Source organism: Pseudophryne corroboree, chromosome 5 (assembly GCF_028390025.1).
Source record: "Pseudophryne corroboree isolate aPseCor3 chromosome 5, aPseCor3.hap2, whole genome shotgun sequence".
NCBI lineage: Eukaryota > Metazoa > Chordata > Amphibia > Anura > Myobatrachidae > Pseudophryne > Pseudophryne corroboree.
In genome coordinates this window covers 283,511,836-283,530,671 of record NC_086448.1, presented here as the reverse complement: position 1 = coordinate 283,530,671, position 18,836 = coordinate 283,511,836, and the positions used below count along the sequence as shown (strand labels likewise).

The window sequence follows — 18,836 nt, the reverse complement described above, 5'->3', positions numbered from 1 at the left end:
CTCTGGTCTGTATCCAGGATCATGCCTAAGAAAGGCAAACGGGTCGTTGGAACCAACTGTGACTTCGGGAGATTGAGAATCCAGCCGTGCTGGTGCAACACCCTCAGGGAGAGTGCTACGCTGTTCAGCAACTGCTCTCTTGACCTCGCTTTTATTAGGAGATCGTCCAAGTACGGGATAATTGTGGCTCCCTGCTTGCGCAGGAGCACCATCATTTCTGCCATTAGCTTGGTGAAAATCCCCGGGGCCGTGGAAAGCCCAAACGGCAACGTCTGAAATTGGTAATGACAATCCTGTACAGCAAATCTCAGGAACGCCTGATGACGCGGATATATGGGGACATGAAGGTATGCATCCTTTATGTCCAGTGACACCATAAAATCCCCCCCTTCCAGGCTGGCGATGACCGCTCTGAGTGATTTCATCTTGAACTTGAACCTTTTTAAGTAAAGGTTTAAGGATTTTAAATTCAGAATGGGTCTGACCGAACCGTCCGGTTTCGGAACCACAAACAGGGTTGAGTAATATCCCATCCCCTGCTGAATCAGGGGAACCTTGAGCACCACTTGTTGAAGACACAATTTTTGAATTGCTGCTAAAACTACCTCCCTCTCTGGGGAAGAAGCCGGTAGGGCCGATTTGAAAAACTGGCGAGGAGGCACCTCTTCGAATTCCAGCTTGTAACCCTGGGAAACAATGTCTATTGCCCAGGGATCCACCTGTGATTGAACTCAGACGTGGCTGAAAAGTCGAAGACATGCCCCCACTGGAGCGGACTCCCTCAGCAGAGCCCCAGCGTCATGCGGTGGATTTTGTAGAAGCCGGGGAGGACTTCTGCTCCTGGGAACTAGCTGTAGTTGGCAGCTTTTTCCCCTTGCCCTTACCTCTGGCAAGAAAAGAAGATTCCCGTACTCTCTTGGATTTATGCGACCGAAAGGACTGCATCTGATAATGTGGCGTTTTCTTAGGCTGTGAGGAAACATAAGGCAAAAAAATAAGATTTTACTTACCGATAAATCTATTTCTCGTAGTCCGTAGTGGATGCTGGGACTCCGTCAGGACCATGGGGATTAGCGGCTCCGCAGGAGACAGGGCACAAAAATAAAAGCTTTAGGACTAGGTGGTGTGCACTGGCTCCTCCCCCTATGACCCTCCTCCAAGCCTCAGTTAGGATACTGTGCCCGGACGAGCGTACACAATAAGGAAGGATTTTGAATCCCGGGTAAGACTCATACCAGCCACACCAATCACACCGTACAACCTGTGATCTGAACCCAGTTAACAGTATGACAAACGTAGGAGCCTCTGAACAGACGGCTCACAACAATAACAACCCGATTTTTTTGTAACAATAACTATGTACAAGTATTGCAGACAATCCGCACTTGGGATGGGCGCCCAGCATCCACTACGGACTACGAGAAATAGATTTATCGGTAAGTAAAATCTTATTTTCTCTGACGTCCTAGTGGATGCTGGGACTCCGTCAGGACCATGGGGATTATACCAAAGCTCCCAAACGGGCGGGAGAGTGCGGATGACTCTGCAGCACCGAATGAGAGAACTCCAGGTCCTCTTTAGCCAGGGTATCAAATTTGTAGAATTTTACAAACGTGTTCTCCCCCGACCACGTAGCTGCTCGGCAGAGTTGTAATGCCGAGACCCCTCGGGCAGCCGCCCAAGATGAGCCCACCTTCCTTGTGGAATGGGCCTTGATAGATTTAGGCTGTGGCAGGCCTGCCACAGAATGTGCAAGTTGAATTGTGCTACAAATCCAACGAGCAATCGTCTGCTTAGAAGCAGGAGCACCCAGCTTGTTGGGTGCATACAGTATAAACAGCGAGTCAGATTTTCTGACTCCAGCCTTCCTTGAAATATATATTTTCAATGCCCTGACAACGTCCAGCAACTTGGAATCCTCCAAATCGCTAGTAGCTGCAGGCACCACAATAGGCTGGTTCAGGTGAAACGCTGAAACCACCTTAGGCAGAAACTGAGGACACGTCCGCAGTTCTGCCCTGTCCGAATGGAAAATCAGATATGGGCTTTTATACGATAAAGCCGCCAATTCTGACACTCTCCTGGCTGAAGCCAGGGCCAGTAGCATGGTTACTTTCCATGTAAGATATTTCAAATCCACCGATTTGAGTGGCTCAAACCAATGGGATTTGAGAAAATCCAAAACTACATTAAGATCCCACGGAGCCACTGGGGGCACAACCGGGGGCTGTATATGTAGTACTCCTTTTACAAAAGTCTGGACTTCAGGAACTGAAGCCAATTCTTTCTGGAAGAAAATCGACAGGGCCGAAATTTGAACCTTAATGGACCCTAATTTGAGGCCCATAGACAATCCTGTTTGCAGGAAATGTAGGAATCGACCCAGTTGAAATTCCTCCGTCGGGGCCTTCCTGGCCTCACACCACGCAACATATTTTCTCCAAATGCGGTGATAATGTTGTGCAGTCACCTCCTTCCTGGCTTTTACCAGGGTAGGGATGACCTCTTCCGGAATGCCTTTTTCCCTTAGAATTCGGCGTTCAACCGCCATGCCGTCAAACGCAGCCGCGGTAAGTCTTGGAATAGACACGGTCCCTGCTGAAGCAGGTCCCGTCTTAGAGGTAGAGGCCACGGATCTTCCGTGAGCATCTCCTGAAGTTCCGGGTACCAAGTTCTTCTTGGCCAATCCGGAGCCACGAGTATCGTTTTTACTCCCCTTTGCCGTATAATTCTCAGTACTTTTGGTATGAGAGGCAGAGGAGGAAACACATACACTGACTGGAACACCCACGGTGTTACCAGAGCGTCCACAGCTATTGCCTGAGGGTCTCTTGACCTGGCGCAATACCTGTCCAGTTTTTTGTTGAGGCGGGACGCCATCATATCCACCTTTGGTTTTTCCCAACGGTTCACAATCATGTGGAAGACTTCTGGATGAAGTCCCCACTCTCCCGGGTGTAGATCGTGTCTGCTGAGGAAGTCCGCTTCCCAGTTGTGCACTCCCGGAATGAACACTGCTGACAGTGCTATCACATGATCTTCCACCCAGCGAAGAATCCTTGCAGCTTCTGCCATTGCCCTCCTGCTTCTTGTGCCGCCCTGTCTGTTTACGTGGGCGACTGCCGTGATGTTGTCCGACTGGATCAACACCGGCTGACCCTGAAGCAGGGGTTTTGCCAGGCTTAGAGCATTGTAAATCGCTCTTAGCTCCAGTATATTTATGTGAAGAGACATCTCCAGGCTTGACCACACTCCCTGGAAGTTTCTTCCCTGTGTGACCGCTCCCCAGCCTCTCAGACTGGCATCCGTGGTCACCAGGACCCAGTCCTGTATGCCGAATCTGCGGCCCTCTAACAGATGAGCACTCTGCAACCACCACAGAAGAGACACCCTTGTCCGTGGAGACAAAGTTATCCGCTGATGCATCTGCAGATGCGATCCGGACCATTTGTCCAGCAGATCCCACTGAAAAGTTCGTGCGTGGAATCTGCCGAATGGAATCGCTTCGTAAGAAGCCACCATTTTTCCCAGGACTCTTGTGCATTGATGCACAGACACTTTTCCTGGTTTTAGGAGGTTCCTGACAAGTTCGGATAACTCCCTGGCTTTCTCCTCCGGAAGAAACACCTTTTTCTGAACCGTGTCCAGAATCATTCCCAGGAACAGCAGACGTGTCGTCGGGGTCAATTGAGATTTTGGAAAATTCAGAATCCACCCGTGCTGTTGCAGCACTACTTGGGTTAGTGCTACTACGTCCTCCAGCTGTTCTCTGGACCTTGCCCTTATCAGGAGATCGTCCAAGTAAGGGATAATTAATACGCCTTTTCTTCGCAGAAGAAACATCATTTCGGCCATTACCTTGGTAAAGACCCGAGGTGCCGTGGACAATCCAAACGGCAGCGTCTGAAACTGATAATGACAGTTTTGCACCACGAACCTGAGGTACCCTTGATGTGAAGGGCAAATTGGGACATGCAGGTAAGCATCCTTGATGTCCAGGGACACCATAAAGTCCCCTTCTTCCAGATTCGCTATCACTGCTCTGAGTGACTCCATCTTGAACTTGAATTTTTGTATGTACAGGTTCAAAGATTTCAGATTTAGAATAGGTCTTACCGAGCCGTCCGGCTTCGGTACCACAAATAGTGTGTAATAATACCCCTTTCCCTGTTGTAGGAGGGGTACCTTGACTATCACCTGCTGAGAATACAGCTTGTGAATGGCTTCCAATACCGTCGCCCTGTCTGAGGGAGACTTTGGCAGAGCAGACTGTAGGAACCGGCGAGGGGGAGACTTCTCGAATTCCAACCTGTAACCCTGAGATACTACCTGCAGGATCCAGGGGTCCACCTGTGAGTGAGCCCACTGTGCGCTGAAATTCTTGAGTCGACCCCCCACCGCCCCTGAGTCCGCTTGTAAAGCCCCAACGTCATGCTGAGGGCTTTGCAGAAGCCGGGGAGGGCTTCTGCTCCTGGGAGGGAGCTGCTTGGTGCACTCTCTTACCCTTTCCTTTGCCTCGGGGCAGATATGACTGTCCTTTTGCCCGCTTGTTTTTATAGGAACGAAAGGACTGCGGCTGAAAAGACGGTGTCTTTTTCTGTTGGGAGGGGACCTGAGGTAAAAAGGTGGATTTCCCGGCTGTTGCCGTGGCCACCAAATCCGATAGACCGACCCCAAATAATTCCTCCCCTTTATACGGCAATACTTCCATATGCCGTTTGGAATCCGCATCACCTGACCACTGTCGCGTCCATAAACTTCTTCTGGCAGATATGGACATCGCACTTACTCTCGATGCCAGAGTGCAAATATCCCTCTGATCATCTCGCATATAAAGAAAAGCATCCTTTAATTGCTCTATAGTCAATAAAATACTGTCCCTATCCAGGGTATCAATATTTTCAGTCAGGGAATCCGACCAAACCACCCCAGCACTGCACATCCATGCTGAGGCGATGGCTGGTCGCAGTATAACACCAGTATGAGTGTATATACTTTTCAGGGTAGTTTCCAGCCTCCTATCAGCTGGATCCTTGAGGGCGGCCGTTTCAGGAGACGGTAACGCCACTTGTTTTGATAAGCGTGTGAGTGCCTTATCCACCCTAGGGGGTGTTTCCCAGCGCGCCCTAACCTCTGGCGGGAAAGGATATAATGCCAATAACTTCTTTGAAATTAGCAGTTTTCTATCGGGGTTAACCCACGCTTCATCACACACTTCATTCAATTCCTCTGATTCAGGAAAAACTACAGGTAGTTTTTTCAGACCCCACATAATACCCCTTTTTGTGGTACTTGCAGTATCAGAGATATGCAAAGCCTCCTTCATTGCCGTGATCATATAACGTGTGGCCCTACTGGAAAATACGTTTGTTTCTTCACCGTCGACACTAGATTCGGTGTCCGTGTCTGGGTCTGTGTCGACCGACTGAGGTAAAGGGCGTTTTACAGCCCCTGACGGTGTCTGAGACGCCTGGACAGGTACTAACTGGTTTGCCGGCCGTCTCATGTCGTCAACTGATTTTTGTAACGTGCTGACATTATCACGTAATTCCATAAACAAAGCCATCCATTCCGGTGTCGACTCCCTGGGGGGTGACATCACCATTATCGGCAATTGCTCTGCCTCCACACCAACATCGTCCTCATACATGTCGACACACACGTACCGACACACAGCAGACACACAGGGAATGCTCTTATCGAAGACAGGACCCCACTAGCCCTTTGGGGAGACAGAGGGAGAGTTTGCCAGCACACACCCAAGCGCTATAAATATATAGGAACAACCCTACAGAAGTGTTGTTTCCTTTATAGCAGCTTAATATATCAATATCGCCAAAAAAGTGCCCCCCCTCTCTGTTTTTTTTACCCTGTTTCTGTAGTGCAGTGCAGGGGAGAGTCCTGGGAGCCTTCCTCGCAGCGGAGCTGTGCAGGAAAATGGCGCTGTGTGCTGAGGAGATAGGCCCCGCCCCCTATTTCGGCGGGCTCTTCTCCCGGTGTTTGTGAGACCTGGCAGGGGTTAAATACATCCATATAGCCCCAGGGGCTATATGTGATGTATTTTTAGCCAGAACAAGGTATTATCATTGCTGCCCAGGGCGCCCCCCCCCCCCCAGCGCCCTGCACCCTCAGTGACCGCTGGTGTGAAGTGTGCTGACAACAATGGCGCACAGCTGCAGTGCTGTGCGCTACCTCATGAAGACTGAAAAGTCTTCTGCCGCCGGTTTCTGGACCTCTTCACTTTTCGGCATCTGCAAGGGGGTCGGCGGCGCGGCTCCGGACTCCATGGCTGGGCCTGTGTTCGATCCCTCTGGAGCTAATGGTGTCCAGTAGCCTAAGAAGCCAATCCATCCTGCACGCAGGTGAGTTCACTTCTTCTCCCCTAAGTCCCTCGTTGCAGTGAGCCTGTTGCCAGCAGGACTCACTGAAAATAAAAAACCTAATAACTTTTTCTAAGCAGCTCTTTAGGAGAGCCACCTAGATTGCACCCTGCTCGGACGGGCACAAAAACCTAACTGAGGCTTGGAGGAGGGTCACAGGGGGAGGAGCCAGTGCACACCACCTAGTCCTAAAGCTTTTATTTTTGTGCCCTGTCTTCTGCGGAGCCGCTAATCCCCATGGTCCTGACGGAGTCCCAGCATCCACTAGGACGTCAGAGAAAGTTGATTTACCTGCAGTAGCTGTGGAAACCAGGTCCGTGAGACCTTCCCCAAATAAGTCCTCACCCTTGTAAGGCAAAACCTCCATATGCCTCTTTGAGTCGGCATCACCCGTCCATTGTCGGGTCCATAGGGCTCGCCTAGCAGAAATCGCCTTCACGTTGGCTCTGGAACCCAGTAGGCCAACGTCTCTCTGAGCATCTCTCATATATAGGACAGCATCCTTAATATGACCCAAGGTCAATAAAATGGTTTCCTTATCCAGCGTATCAATATCAGCAGATAAGGTATCTGTCCACGCTGCTACAGCGCTACAAACCCAAGCCGACGCTATCGCCGGTCTGAGTAATGTACCAGTATGTGTGTAAATAGACTTCAAGGTAGTCTCCTGTCTGCGATCAGCAGGATCTTTGAGGGCTGCGGTATCTTGTGTGTACCCTCGTGTCAGGTACCGAGGGGTCATCTGTTATAAGCAACACATCCTTTATTGCAATAATCATATAATGAATACTTTTAGCCAATTTAGGCTGCAACTTCGCATCATCATAGTCGACACTAGAGTCAGAATCCGTGTCGGTATCAGTGTCAACTACTTGGGATAGTGGGCACTTCTGAGACCCAGAAAGTCCCTGCGTCATAGTGAAAGGCAGGGCTTGACTGCCTGTACATTCCCTGGACTCCGCTTTGTCCAACCTCTGGTGTAATAAATTCACATTTGCATTTAAAACATTCCACATATCCAACCAGTCAGGTGTCGGCGTTGCCGACGGAGACACCACGCTCATTTGCTCCACCTCCTCCTTAGAAGAGCCTTCTTCTTCAGACAAGCCGACAGGCGTACCGACACCCCACACACTCAGAGAAATCTCTTATCTGGAGACAGTTCCCCAACCAAGGCCCTTTGGAGAGACAGAGAGAGAGTATGCCAGCACACACCCAGCGCCAATGACCCTGGAAAAATCCCAGATATATATAGCGCTTTTCTTTACATAATCACTGCGCTAAATTATGTGCCCCCCCCCCCCCTTTTTTTAAAACCCTCTGTCACCGTGTTCAGCAGGGGAGAGTCCGGGGAGCCAGCTTCCCAGCGGTGTGCTGTGGAGAAAATGGCGCTGGTTAGTGCTGAGGGATCAAGCTCCGCCCCCTCAGCGGTGGGCTTCGGTCCCGCTCGATTTCTTCAAAACTGGCGGGGGTTTTAAATATACAGTCCGTAGAGCCTATATATCTATACTGGCCAGTCCTAGAGGTTTATTATTGCTGCCCAGGGCGCCCCCCTGCGCCCTGCACCCATCAGTGCCTGCCGCTGTGTGTTGTGTGTGGGAGCAATGGCGCGCAGCGTTACTCCTGAGAAGATCTGAAGTCTTCTGCCGCCTCTGAAGTCTTCTATCTTCTTATACTCACCCGGCTTCTATCTTCCGGCTCTGTGAGGAGGACGGCGGCGCGGCTCCGGGACGAACAGCGAGGGGAGACCTGCGTTCCGACTCCCTCTGGAGCTAATGGTGTCCAGTAGCCTAAGAAGCAGAGCCTAGCATTTAAGTAGGTCTGCTTCTCTCTCCTCAGTCCCACGATGCAGGGAGCCTGTTGCCAGCAGGACTCCCTGAAAATAAAAAACCTAACAAAATTCTTTCTTTCAGAGAAACTCAGGAGAGCTCCCTGTAGGGCACCCAGTCTCCTCTGGGCACAGTATCAAACTGAGGTCTGGAGGAGGGGCATAGAGGGAGGAGCCAGTGCACACCCATATCTAAAGTTCTTTTTTTTGCCCATGTCTCCTGCGGAGCCCGTCTATTCCCCATGGTCCTTACGGAGTCCCCAGCATCCTCTAGGACGTAAGAGAAAAAAGGTATAAAAGTTACTGATTTGCAATATAAAATATTGTTAGTGTGTTCACATGCCTCAATCTGCACTGCTGCATTGATATATCTATGCACTGATATGTATGGGGTTGTGACGCAAGATGGTGGTGTTTGCAGAACTTTATACCAGTGGTACCAGCGGATTTGAGGAGTTGAGCAGAGAAAATGAAAGCAGGAGCAATAGAAAATAAGATTTTATTTTGCGAAAAATTATTAAAACAAAATGAGTGAAGAATCTTCTCCAAAAAATGGAAAGTTGATGTTCACTTTGAAATTCACTCAATTGACATTAGGGTATATTCAATTAGTGCCGAATTAGTGTCAGAAAAGCGGCACTAATTCGACCTGTGTGTATTCAATAGTGGGCGTTTTCGCCTATTTTTTTTATCCATTTTCACCCAAAATTGCGCTAAAAATGTGAATTCGCCAATACAGGGTTATCGGCGCAAATTCGCCAATACACGTGGTTTTGGCCAGTGCCGGATTTTTCGTCCTAAAAATGGGCAAAAAGTACAGTTTTTTCGAGTGGTCGAAAAAACGCCACTAATTGAATATGCTCTTATGTAGAACTAAAACACACTTAGGGCCAATTACAGCCCCGCCCCCATGCCCATCCCCCACACATACAATGTACATAACTTTTTCCCAAACGTCCCTCTGCTGACTTTTGAAATACATAAGTGCACACTCCCATTTCACTTTTTTAAAGTACCTTTATGCAGACACTCTGCACAAACATTTGAGGGTCTTTGGTTGGACTGTGCTCAATGGCAAAAGTAAAATAGTCCTATATAAATTTACTTGTGTACTATAATCTTCATTAAGTACAAAATTCCCCCCTAAATTTCTGTAAGCCTAATTTGTGCCTTAAATACATTATGAGCTTATGGGACTTTGGTCTGCCTTTATATTATCGTTTACATACTGTATGTACATTTTAAACTTTAAATGACAGTATTTTATTAAAATTATGATGTATTCCCGATTATATGAACTGAAAGTTTGTGGTATCTTTAGAATTGTCTTAATTTTTGCATATACGTATGTTTCCTTAAATGTGTACAGACCTTCATTTAAGGGAGTCAGAATAATCACTGAATTGTAGCAATTTACTTGAAGAATAAAGTGTTACTGTAGTTCATTTTGATCAATAAATAAATGAAGAAGTATATATCTTTTTGTGTGTTATTTATTGATCGGGTTCTTTTTATCTACTATTATGACTTAGATGAAGGTCTGAACACATTTAAGGTCACAGTTATGTAGAAATTCAGACAATTCTAAAGTGTTCACCAATCCTTTGGCACCAATGTACTGTAGATTGACTTCTACTGTCATCCACTGTCTAAATTCCTAATATCTTAGAATTATCAGTGACCGGAAACAAGATGTGGAGCTATTGTCATTGATATACCTGACCCTCAGAAAAAAAGATTGGCATATAACGCATAGGTATTCTTTGTCTCTGGCATCTTGGTAAACAAACTTTAGATTTTTTATAAGCCATTTCCAGACCCCTTATCAAGCACGACAATATTCTCACCTGCAAGAAAATTGTGACAACAGAAGAAGGCACATTACTGCAGCTAGCCTGCTTTTCATAAAGAAAGCCCAGTTCCGACAACAGCAGTAATATTCTTCATCCACTTAAAACACATTAAGCCATGCATTTGTCAAATGCACAGAAATATGTGCTTTATTTCACAAAAGGAAAATACATTGTATTTGTGTAGCACATCCAAATTTTTCATATGTAATATATGACCCATAGGCTGGTAATACACAGGCATGTGAGTGCTATGCGGTTCCGGTATGAATGGTCGACCATGTTATGGTCGACAGTCATTAGGTCGACCACTATTGGTCGACATTGACATGGACACATGGTCGACACATGAAAATGGTCGACACATGAAAGGTCGACATATGAAAAGGTCGACATGGGTTTTTTAAACTTTTTTTGGTGTCGTTTTTTGCGTAAAGTGACTGGGAACCCCAATTAGTGCACCGCGTCCCCTCGCATTGCTCGGTTCGCTCGCCACGCTTCGGGCATGGTGCCTTCGCTCCGCTGCCGCTTCGCTCGGCACACTTTACCGTTCCAATCGTAATCCATGTGGATCGTAAAGTATGGAAAAGTTCCCCAAAAGAAAAAAAAGTAAAAAAACTCATGTCGACTTTTTCATGCGTCGACCATGTGTCCATGTCGACCATGTCAATGTCGACCAATAGTGGTCGACCATAACATGGTCGACCATGTGAACGGATACCGTGCTATGCGTTTAAGCTGCAAGAAACTGTCCATTACACACACAACTTGCCTACGATGATGAGGTATCTCACTGATAAGAGCAGAAATGTCACGTGGTTCAGTCTTTCCCCCATGATTCCCCTGATTTCAGATAACATATATGAGAACATTTTTGATAGCTTAAGCTGAAACCTTTCAGGGTTCTTACCTCCCTCATTAGGTCCTTGTCTTTTGCAGTCGGCATAAAGTCCTGCACAGATCGGAGTGCAAGTCTATATAATGACACTGTATCCTGGCACTGCAGGCATTTCTGTAAAACATCGGCAACATTTCCCATGCTCCCTGCCCTGCACAAAAAGAGGTTTACGTTTCAAATTGATTTCAACTAGACATCTCATATCAATTTATTATATAGAATAAAATGTGATTTAATATAAACAACCTAAAACATTTTTAGGGTTATTTCAAAATAATTTTAATGTTTTACATTTATTTTTATTTTGTATACATCACCCCGAGATAGTAGCAAAACAGTGCAGTTATTTATGAAAACCCTACAGAATGGTAGGCTTCTCATTGTCAGCACTGTAGATATCTACATTACTTTTTTATGGCAAAAGAACACATATCTTACTGAACATTCAAGGGGGGAATTCAATTGTTTGAAAAGTCAGTTGGGAGTCTGTTTTTTTCTATTTAATAGACAGGAAAAAAACAGACACCCAACCGACTTTTCAAACAATTGAATTCCACCCTTAGAATAAAAAAAGTGATGACCTGGATTTCAGACATCACGGTAACATGGGTCACAATTATATAATATGTGGTGTATTGGATATTCTTTGCAGTTGTATAATAAACAACAGGGGTCTATTTGCTAAACCTTGGATGATACAGTGGATGGAGATAAAGTAGCAGCCTCATGACTGTGACATGGCAGTGAGGAGCTGATTGGCTTGTACTTTATGGTGTATATTCAATTCATGAGAGAGGATGAGATGTAGGAGACTGGGAGAGAGTGATAAAGGTGGTACCAGGGGACAGAATAAATGATTAGGAAGACAAGGATTAATGTGGGATGTTGCCAGCCTGGCCATAGTGTGGATGGGGTAAATAATGGTAGTAAAATGAGAATAGGAGGAGGAGTGGTGGCTGAATGAGAGAGCAGTGAAATTTGCAGAAATAAATATGATTTGCAAGTATTTTAAATGGCCAATATACACTGGCAAATATATTGGCCGATATATCGCTAGCATGTATGGAGGTGTATACAAACGATATATCTGTGCCGCACATCCGATGGCCAGTATATCTGCAGAATTAGATATATCGGCACATCTGACTGTGCGTATGGGCGGTCCACCAACCGCCCGTACCCTGCCTACAGGGACGGACATCACAGCTGGGTCGGCAAATTCAGATGTCTGCTCAGCTGGATGACTAAGACTAAGGAACTGCAGTTCCCAGTGATAACAAGGTGTTACTACAGTACTAAAGCAGTGGCATTCTTCTTTTTTTTTTCTAAATTGAGAATACATTATTTTTAAATGTTCTATATTATACCCGGGGTCGAAAAAACGTCAGTTTTCGCTGTTTTTAAGGTGAATTTCGATTCGCCCTATTCGATGAAAGGGCCATTATTCCGACATGTCGGAAAACAGGTGGATCAGCGAATTTGCCCGCCAATACACCTGTTTTGTCGTATTTGCGGGCATTTCAGACAGGTTTTTGGCCCGTTTCGACAATGCCGATTCAACTTTAAAAAAGTTGGATAGGCATTGTCGAAAACGGCAAAAAACCTGTCGGAAATGCCCGCAAATTGAATAGTGAAGTGTTGGATCCTCTCTGTCGGAGAGGATCCGACACTAATTGGATATACCACTTGGATATACCACTTTATCTCCATCCAAGGCTTAGTATATAGACCCCTGAGTGTGTTCAGCAAGGTGATTATGCATAACTGTCATGTACTGTAGCTTTCAACAATTTACACTAAAATGAGACTGGCCACAACTTGCTTGATTGGTCTAGAGCAGTGAACTCCAACCCGTAACTCGTGAGCTACCGGTAACTCGCCATAGTATTTTCGGTAGCTCACAGAGCGCATGGGCTTGGGCAGTAACTGGCACTCCTCCTCCCCCCTTCATTTTTAATATGGTGCCGGCCATCAGGCAATCAGAGCTCGTGGACCGGCAGTGGCGGAACCTGATTGGCTGCCGGACTGCGAGTTTTGATCGGCTCACTTACCGGCACCATATTTTAAATGCCCGCCACCGCCGGAGACTCTGTCGCCCTCACCGCAGCTGCTCCCCGGACTTCACAGGAGAGGCGCGTCACTAATACAAGAGGAGCAGCACCAGCGGCAGTAGAAGAAGCCAGCAAGGGTTAGCACTGTGTGGGGCACTGTATCGGACACTGCGGGGGAGGGGGGGGGGCATTTTAAATGGCACTGCAGGGGAAACTGGTGGGGGCATTGTATCTGGCACTGCTGGGGGGCATTATTTGTGTATCTGGCACTGCTGGGGGCATTGTTTGTGTATCTGGCACTACTGGGAGGCATTATTTGTATATCTGGCACTGCTGAGGGGCATTAATTGTGTATCTGGCACTGCTGAGGGGCATTATTTGTGTGTCTGGCACTACGAGGGGGGGCATTACTTGTAGTTGTGAGGCCACACCCATTTTTGTGAGGCCACCCCCACTTTCACAGGAACGCACGCGCATTGGGGGGAGGGGGTAGCTCCTTCAGAGATTTAATTTTCCGAAAGTAGCTCACTCCCCAATTAAGGTTGGAGACTACTGGTCTAGAGAGTTATAATAAGTCAAATAAATACAGCCTTCCTCCTGCCTCTCAATACTCCATCCCCCTTTCTGTTTAATATGGTCCAATCATGTCTTTCAGAGAAGACAGAGAAACACTTCAATGTGACATACTGTAAAGCAAATAGTGCAAATAAAGGTTATATCATGCACACTATGACTAGGAGATATTTTATTGTAGCGAGACCATGTTATAAATGTCTTTCAGCACTTTTGAGTGTATTTACTTAGCATCAAGCTTTCAGAGATGCCGATTTTCTGTGGTTTTGCCCACGGGATTCAAAATGTAATAGCACTGAACATAAAAATAAGAATTTACTTACCGATAATTCTATTTCTCGTAGTCCGTAGTGGATGCTGGGGACTCCGTCAGGACCATGGGGAATAGCGGCTCCGCAGGAGACAGGGCACAAAAATAAAGCTTTAGGATTAGGTGGTGTGTACTGGCTCCTCCCCCTATGACCCTCCTCCAAGCCTTAGTTAGGATACTGTGCCCGGATGAGCGTACACAATAAGGAAGGATATTGAATCCCGGGTAAGACTCATACCAGCCACACCAATCACACCGTATAACTTGTGATCTGAACCCAGTTAACAGTATGACAAACGTAGGAGCCTCTGAACAGACGGCTTACAACAATAACAACCCGAATTTGTTTGTAACAATAACTATGTACAAGTATTGCAGACAATCCGCACTTGGGATAGGCGCCCAGCATCCACTACGGACTACGAGAAATAGAATTATCGGTAAGTAAATTCTTATTTTCTCTAACGTCCTAAGTGGATGCTGGGGACTCCGTCAGGACCATGGGGATTATACCAAAGCTCCCAAACGGGCGGGAGAGTGCGGATGACTCTGCAGCACCGAATGAGAGAACTCAAGGTCCTCCTCAGCCAGGGTATCAAATTTGTAGAATTTTGCAAACGTGTTTGCCCCTGACCAAGTAGCAGCTCGGCAGAGTTGTAATGCCGAGACCCCCCGGGCAGCCGCCCAGGATGAGCCCACTTTCCTTGTGGAATGGGCCTTGACAGATTTAGGTTGTGGCAAGCCTGCCACAGAATGTGCAAGTTGAATTGTGCTACAAATCCAACGAGCAATCGTCTGCTTAGAAGCAGAAGCACCCATCTTGTTGGGTGCATACAATATAAACAGTGAGTCAGACTTTCTGACTCCCGCCGTTCTTGAAATATATATTTTCAATGCCCGGACCACGTCCAACAACTTGGAATCCTCCAAATCGTTAGTAGCCGCAGGCACCACAATAGGCTGGTTCAGGTGAAACGCTGACACCACCTTAGGCAGAAAATGAGGACGCGTCCGCAGTTCTGCCCTGTCCGTATGGAAAATCAGATATGGGCTCTTATATGATAAAGCCGCCAATTCTGATACTCTCCTGGCTGAAGCCAGGGCCAGTAGCATGGTTACTTTCCATGTAAGATACTTCAACTCCACCGATTTGAGCGGCTCAAACCAATGGGATTTGAGAAAATCCAAGACTACATTAAGATCCCACGGTGCCACTGGGGGCACAACCGGGGGCTGTATATGTAGTACTCCTTTTACAAAAGTCTGGACTTCAGGAACTGAAGCCAATTCTTTCTGGAAGAAAATCGACAGGGCCGAAATTTGAACCTTAATGGACCCCAATTTGAGGCCCATAGACAATCCTGTTTGCAGGAAATGTAGGAATCGACCTAGTTGAAATTCCTCCGTGGGGGCCTTCCTGGCCTCACACCACGCAACATATTTTCTCCAAATGCGGTGATAATGTTGTGCAGTGACCTCCTTCCTGGCTTTTACCAGTGTAGGAATGACCTCTTCCGGAATGCCTTTTTCCCTTAGAATTCGGCGTTCAACCGCCATGCCGTCAAACGCAGCCGCGGTAAGTCTTGGAATAGACACGGTCCCTGCTGAAGCAGGTCCCGTCTTAGAGGTAGAGGCCACGGATCCTCCGTGAGCATCTCTTGAAGTTCCGGGTACCAAGTTCTTCTTGGCCAATCTGGAGCCACTAGTATCGTTCTTACTCCCTTTTGCCGTATAATTCTCAGTACTTTTGGTATGAGAGGCAGAGGAGGGAACACATACACTGACTGGAACACCCACGGTGTTACCAGAGCGTCCACAGCTATTGCCTGAGGGTCTCTTGACCTGGCGCAATACCTGTCCAGTTTTTTGTTAAGGCGGGACGCCATCATATCCACCATTGGTTTTTCCCCACGGTTCACAATCATGTGGAAGACTTCTGGATGAAGTCCCCACTCTCCCGGGTGTAGATCGTGTCTGCTGAGGAAGTCTGCTTCCCAGTTGTCCACTCCCGGAATGAACACTGCTGACAGTGCTATCACATGATCTTCCGCCCAGCGAAGAATCCTTGCAGCTTCTGCCATTGCTGTCCTGCTTCTTGTGCCGCCCTGTCTGTTTACGTGGGCGACTGCCGTGATGTTGTCCGACTGGATCAACACCGGCTGACCCTGAAGCAGGGGTTTTGCCAGACTTAGAGCATTGTAAATCGCTCTTAGCTCCAGTATATTTATGTGAAGAGACATCTCCAGGCTTGACCATACTCCCTGGAAGTTTCTTCCCTGTGTGACCACTCCCCAGCCTCTCAGACTGGCATCCGTGGTCACCAGGACCCAGTCCTGTATGCCGAATCTGCGGCCCTCTAACAGATGAGCACTCTGCAACCACCACAGAAGAGACACCCTTGTCCGTGGCGATAAGGTTATCCGCTGATGCATCTGCAGATGTGATCCGGACCATTTGTCCAGCAGATCCCACTGAAAAGTTCGTGCGTGGAATCTGCCGAATGGAATCGCTTCGTAAGAAGCCACCATCTTTCCCAGGACTCTTGTGCATTGATGCACAGACACTTTCCCTGGTTTTAGGAGGTTCCTGACAAGTTCGGATAACTCCCTGGCTTTCTCCTCCGGAAGAAACACCTTTTTCTGAACCGTGTCCAGAATCATTCCCAGGAACAGCAGACGTGTCGTCGGGGTCAACTGAGATTTTGGAAAATTCAGAATCCACCCGTGTTGTTGCAGCACTAGTCGGGTTAGTGCTACTCCGTCCTCCAGCTGTTCTCTGGACCTTGCCCTTATCAGGAGATCGTCCAAGTAAGGGATAATTAATACGCCTCTTCTTCGCAGAAGAATCATCATTTCGGCCATTACCTTGGTAAAGACCCGAGGTGCCGTGGACAATCCAAACGGCAGCGTCTGAAACTGATAATGACAGTTTTGCACCACGAACCTGAGGTACCCTTGATGTGAAGGGCAAATTGGGACATGCAGGTAAGCATCCTTTATGTCCAGGGACACCATAAAGTCCCCTTCTTCCAGATTCGCTATCACTGCTCTGAGTGACTCCATCTTGAACTTGAATTTTTGTATGTACAGGTTCAAAGATTTCAGATTTAGAATAGGTCTTACCGAGCCGTCCGGCTTCGGTACCACAAATAGCGTGGAGTAATACCCCTTTCCCTGTTGTAGGAGGGGTACCTTGACTATCACCTGCTGAGAAAACAGCTTGTGAATGGCTTCCAATACCATCGCCCTGTCTGAGGGAGACGTTGGCAAAGCAGACTTTAGGAACCTGCGAGGGGGAGACTTCTCGAATTCCAACCTGTAACCCTGAGATACTACCTGCAGGATCCAGGGGTCCACCTGTGAGCAAGCCCACTGTGCGCTGAAATTCTTGAGTCGACCCCCCACCGCTCCTGAGTCCGCTTGTAAGGCCCCAGCGTCATGCTGAGGGCTTTGCAGAACCCTGAGAGGGCTTCTGTTCCTGGGCAGGGGCTGCTTGCTGCCCTCTCTTACCCCTTCCTCTGCCCCGAGGCAGATATGACTGTCCTTTTGTCCGCTTGTTCTTATAGGACCGAAAGGACTGCGGCTGAAAAGACGGTGTCTTTTTCTGTTGGGAGGGGGTCTGAGGTAAAAAGGTGGATTTTCCGGCAGTTGCCGTGGCCACCAGATCCGATAGACCGACGCCAAATAATTCCTCCCCTTTATACGGCAATACTTCCATATGTCGTTTGGAATCCGCATCACCTGACCACTGTCGCGTCCATAAACTCCTTCTGGCAGATATGGACATCGCATTTACTCTCGATGCCAGAGTGCAAATATCTCTCTGAGCATCTCGCATATAAAGGAAAGCATCCTTTAATTGCTCTATAGTCAATAAAATACTGTCCCTATCCAGGGTATCAATATTTTCAGTCAGGGAATCCAACCAGATGACCCCAGCACTGCACATCCAGGCTGAGGCGATGGCTGGTCGCAGTATAACACCAGTATGTGTGTATATACTTTTTAGGGTAGTTTCCAGTCTCCTATCAGCTGGATCCCTGAGGGCGGCCGTATCAGGAGACGGTAACGCCACTTGTTTTGATAAGCGTGTGAGCGCCTTATCCACCCTAGGGGGTGTTTTCCAGCGCGCCCTAACCTCTGGCGGGAAAGGGTATAATGCTAATAACTTTTTTGAAATTAGCACTTTTCTATCTGGGTTAACCCACGCTTCATCACATACATCATTTAATTCCTCTGATTCAGGAAAAACTACAGGTAGTTTTTTCACCCCCCACATAATACCCCTTTTTGTGGTACTTGCAGTATCAGAGATATGCAAAGCCTCCTTCATTGCCGTGATCATATAACGTGTGGCCCTACTTGAAAATACGTTTGTTTCATCACCGTCGACACTAGATTCAGTGTCTGTGTCTGGGTCTGTGTCGACCGACTGAGGTAAAGGGCGCTTTACAGCCCCTGACGGTGTCTGAGACGCCTGGGCAGGTACTAACTGGTTTGCCGGCCGTCTCGTGTCGTCAACTGATTTTTGTAATGTGCTGACATTATCACGTAATTCCATAAACAAAGCCATCCATTCCGGTGTCGACTCCCTGGGGGGTGACATCACCATTATCGGCAATTGCTCTGCCTCCACACCAACATCGTCCTCATACATGTCGACACACACGTACCGACACACAGCAGACACACAGGGAATGCTCTTATCGAAGACAGGACCCCACTAGCCCTTTGGGGAGACAGAGGGAGAGTTTGCCAGCACACACCCAAGCGCTATAATATATATGGGAACAACCTTATATAAGTGTTGTTCCTTATAGCAGCTTAAATATATCAAAATATCGCCAAAAAATGCCCCCCCCTCTCTGTTTTACCCTGTTTCTGTAGTGCAGTGCAGGGGAGAGTCCTGGGAGCCTTCCTCACAGCGGAGCTGAGCAGGAAAATGGC

At 47.5% G+C, this 18,836-nt stretch overlaps 1 protein-coding gene across 2 annotated transcripts in view; it reads right to left on the bottom strand.

Annotated features, from left to right (window-relative positions):
* NPHP3 (nephrocystin 3) overlaps positions 1–18,836 on the bottom strand; it is a 303,001-nt gene that overhangs the window by 87,592 nt on the left and 196,573 nt on the right. For both annotated transcript variants that reach the window (XM_063922378.1, XM_063922379.1), the window contains one exon: positions 10,969–11,107. In XM_063922378.1, coding sequence (XP_063778448.1) covers positions 10,969–11,107 — 139 coding nt within the window. The remainder of the gene's footprint in view (positions 1–10,968; positions 11,108–18,836) is intronic.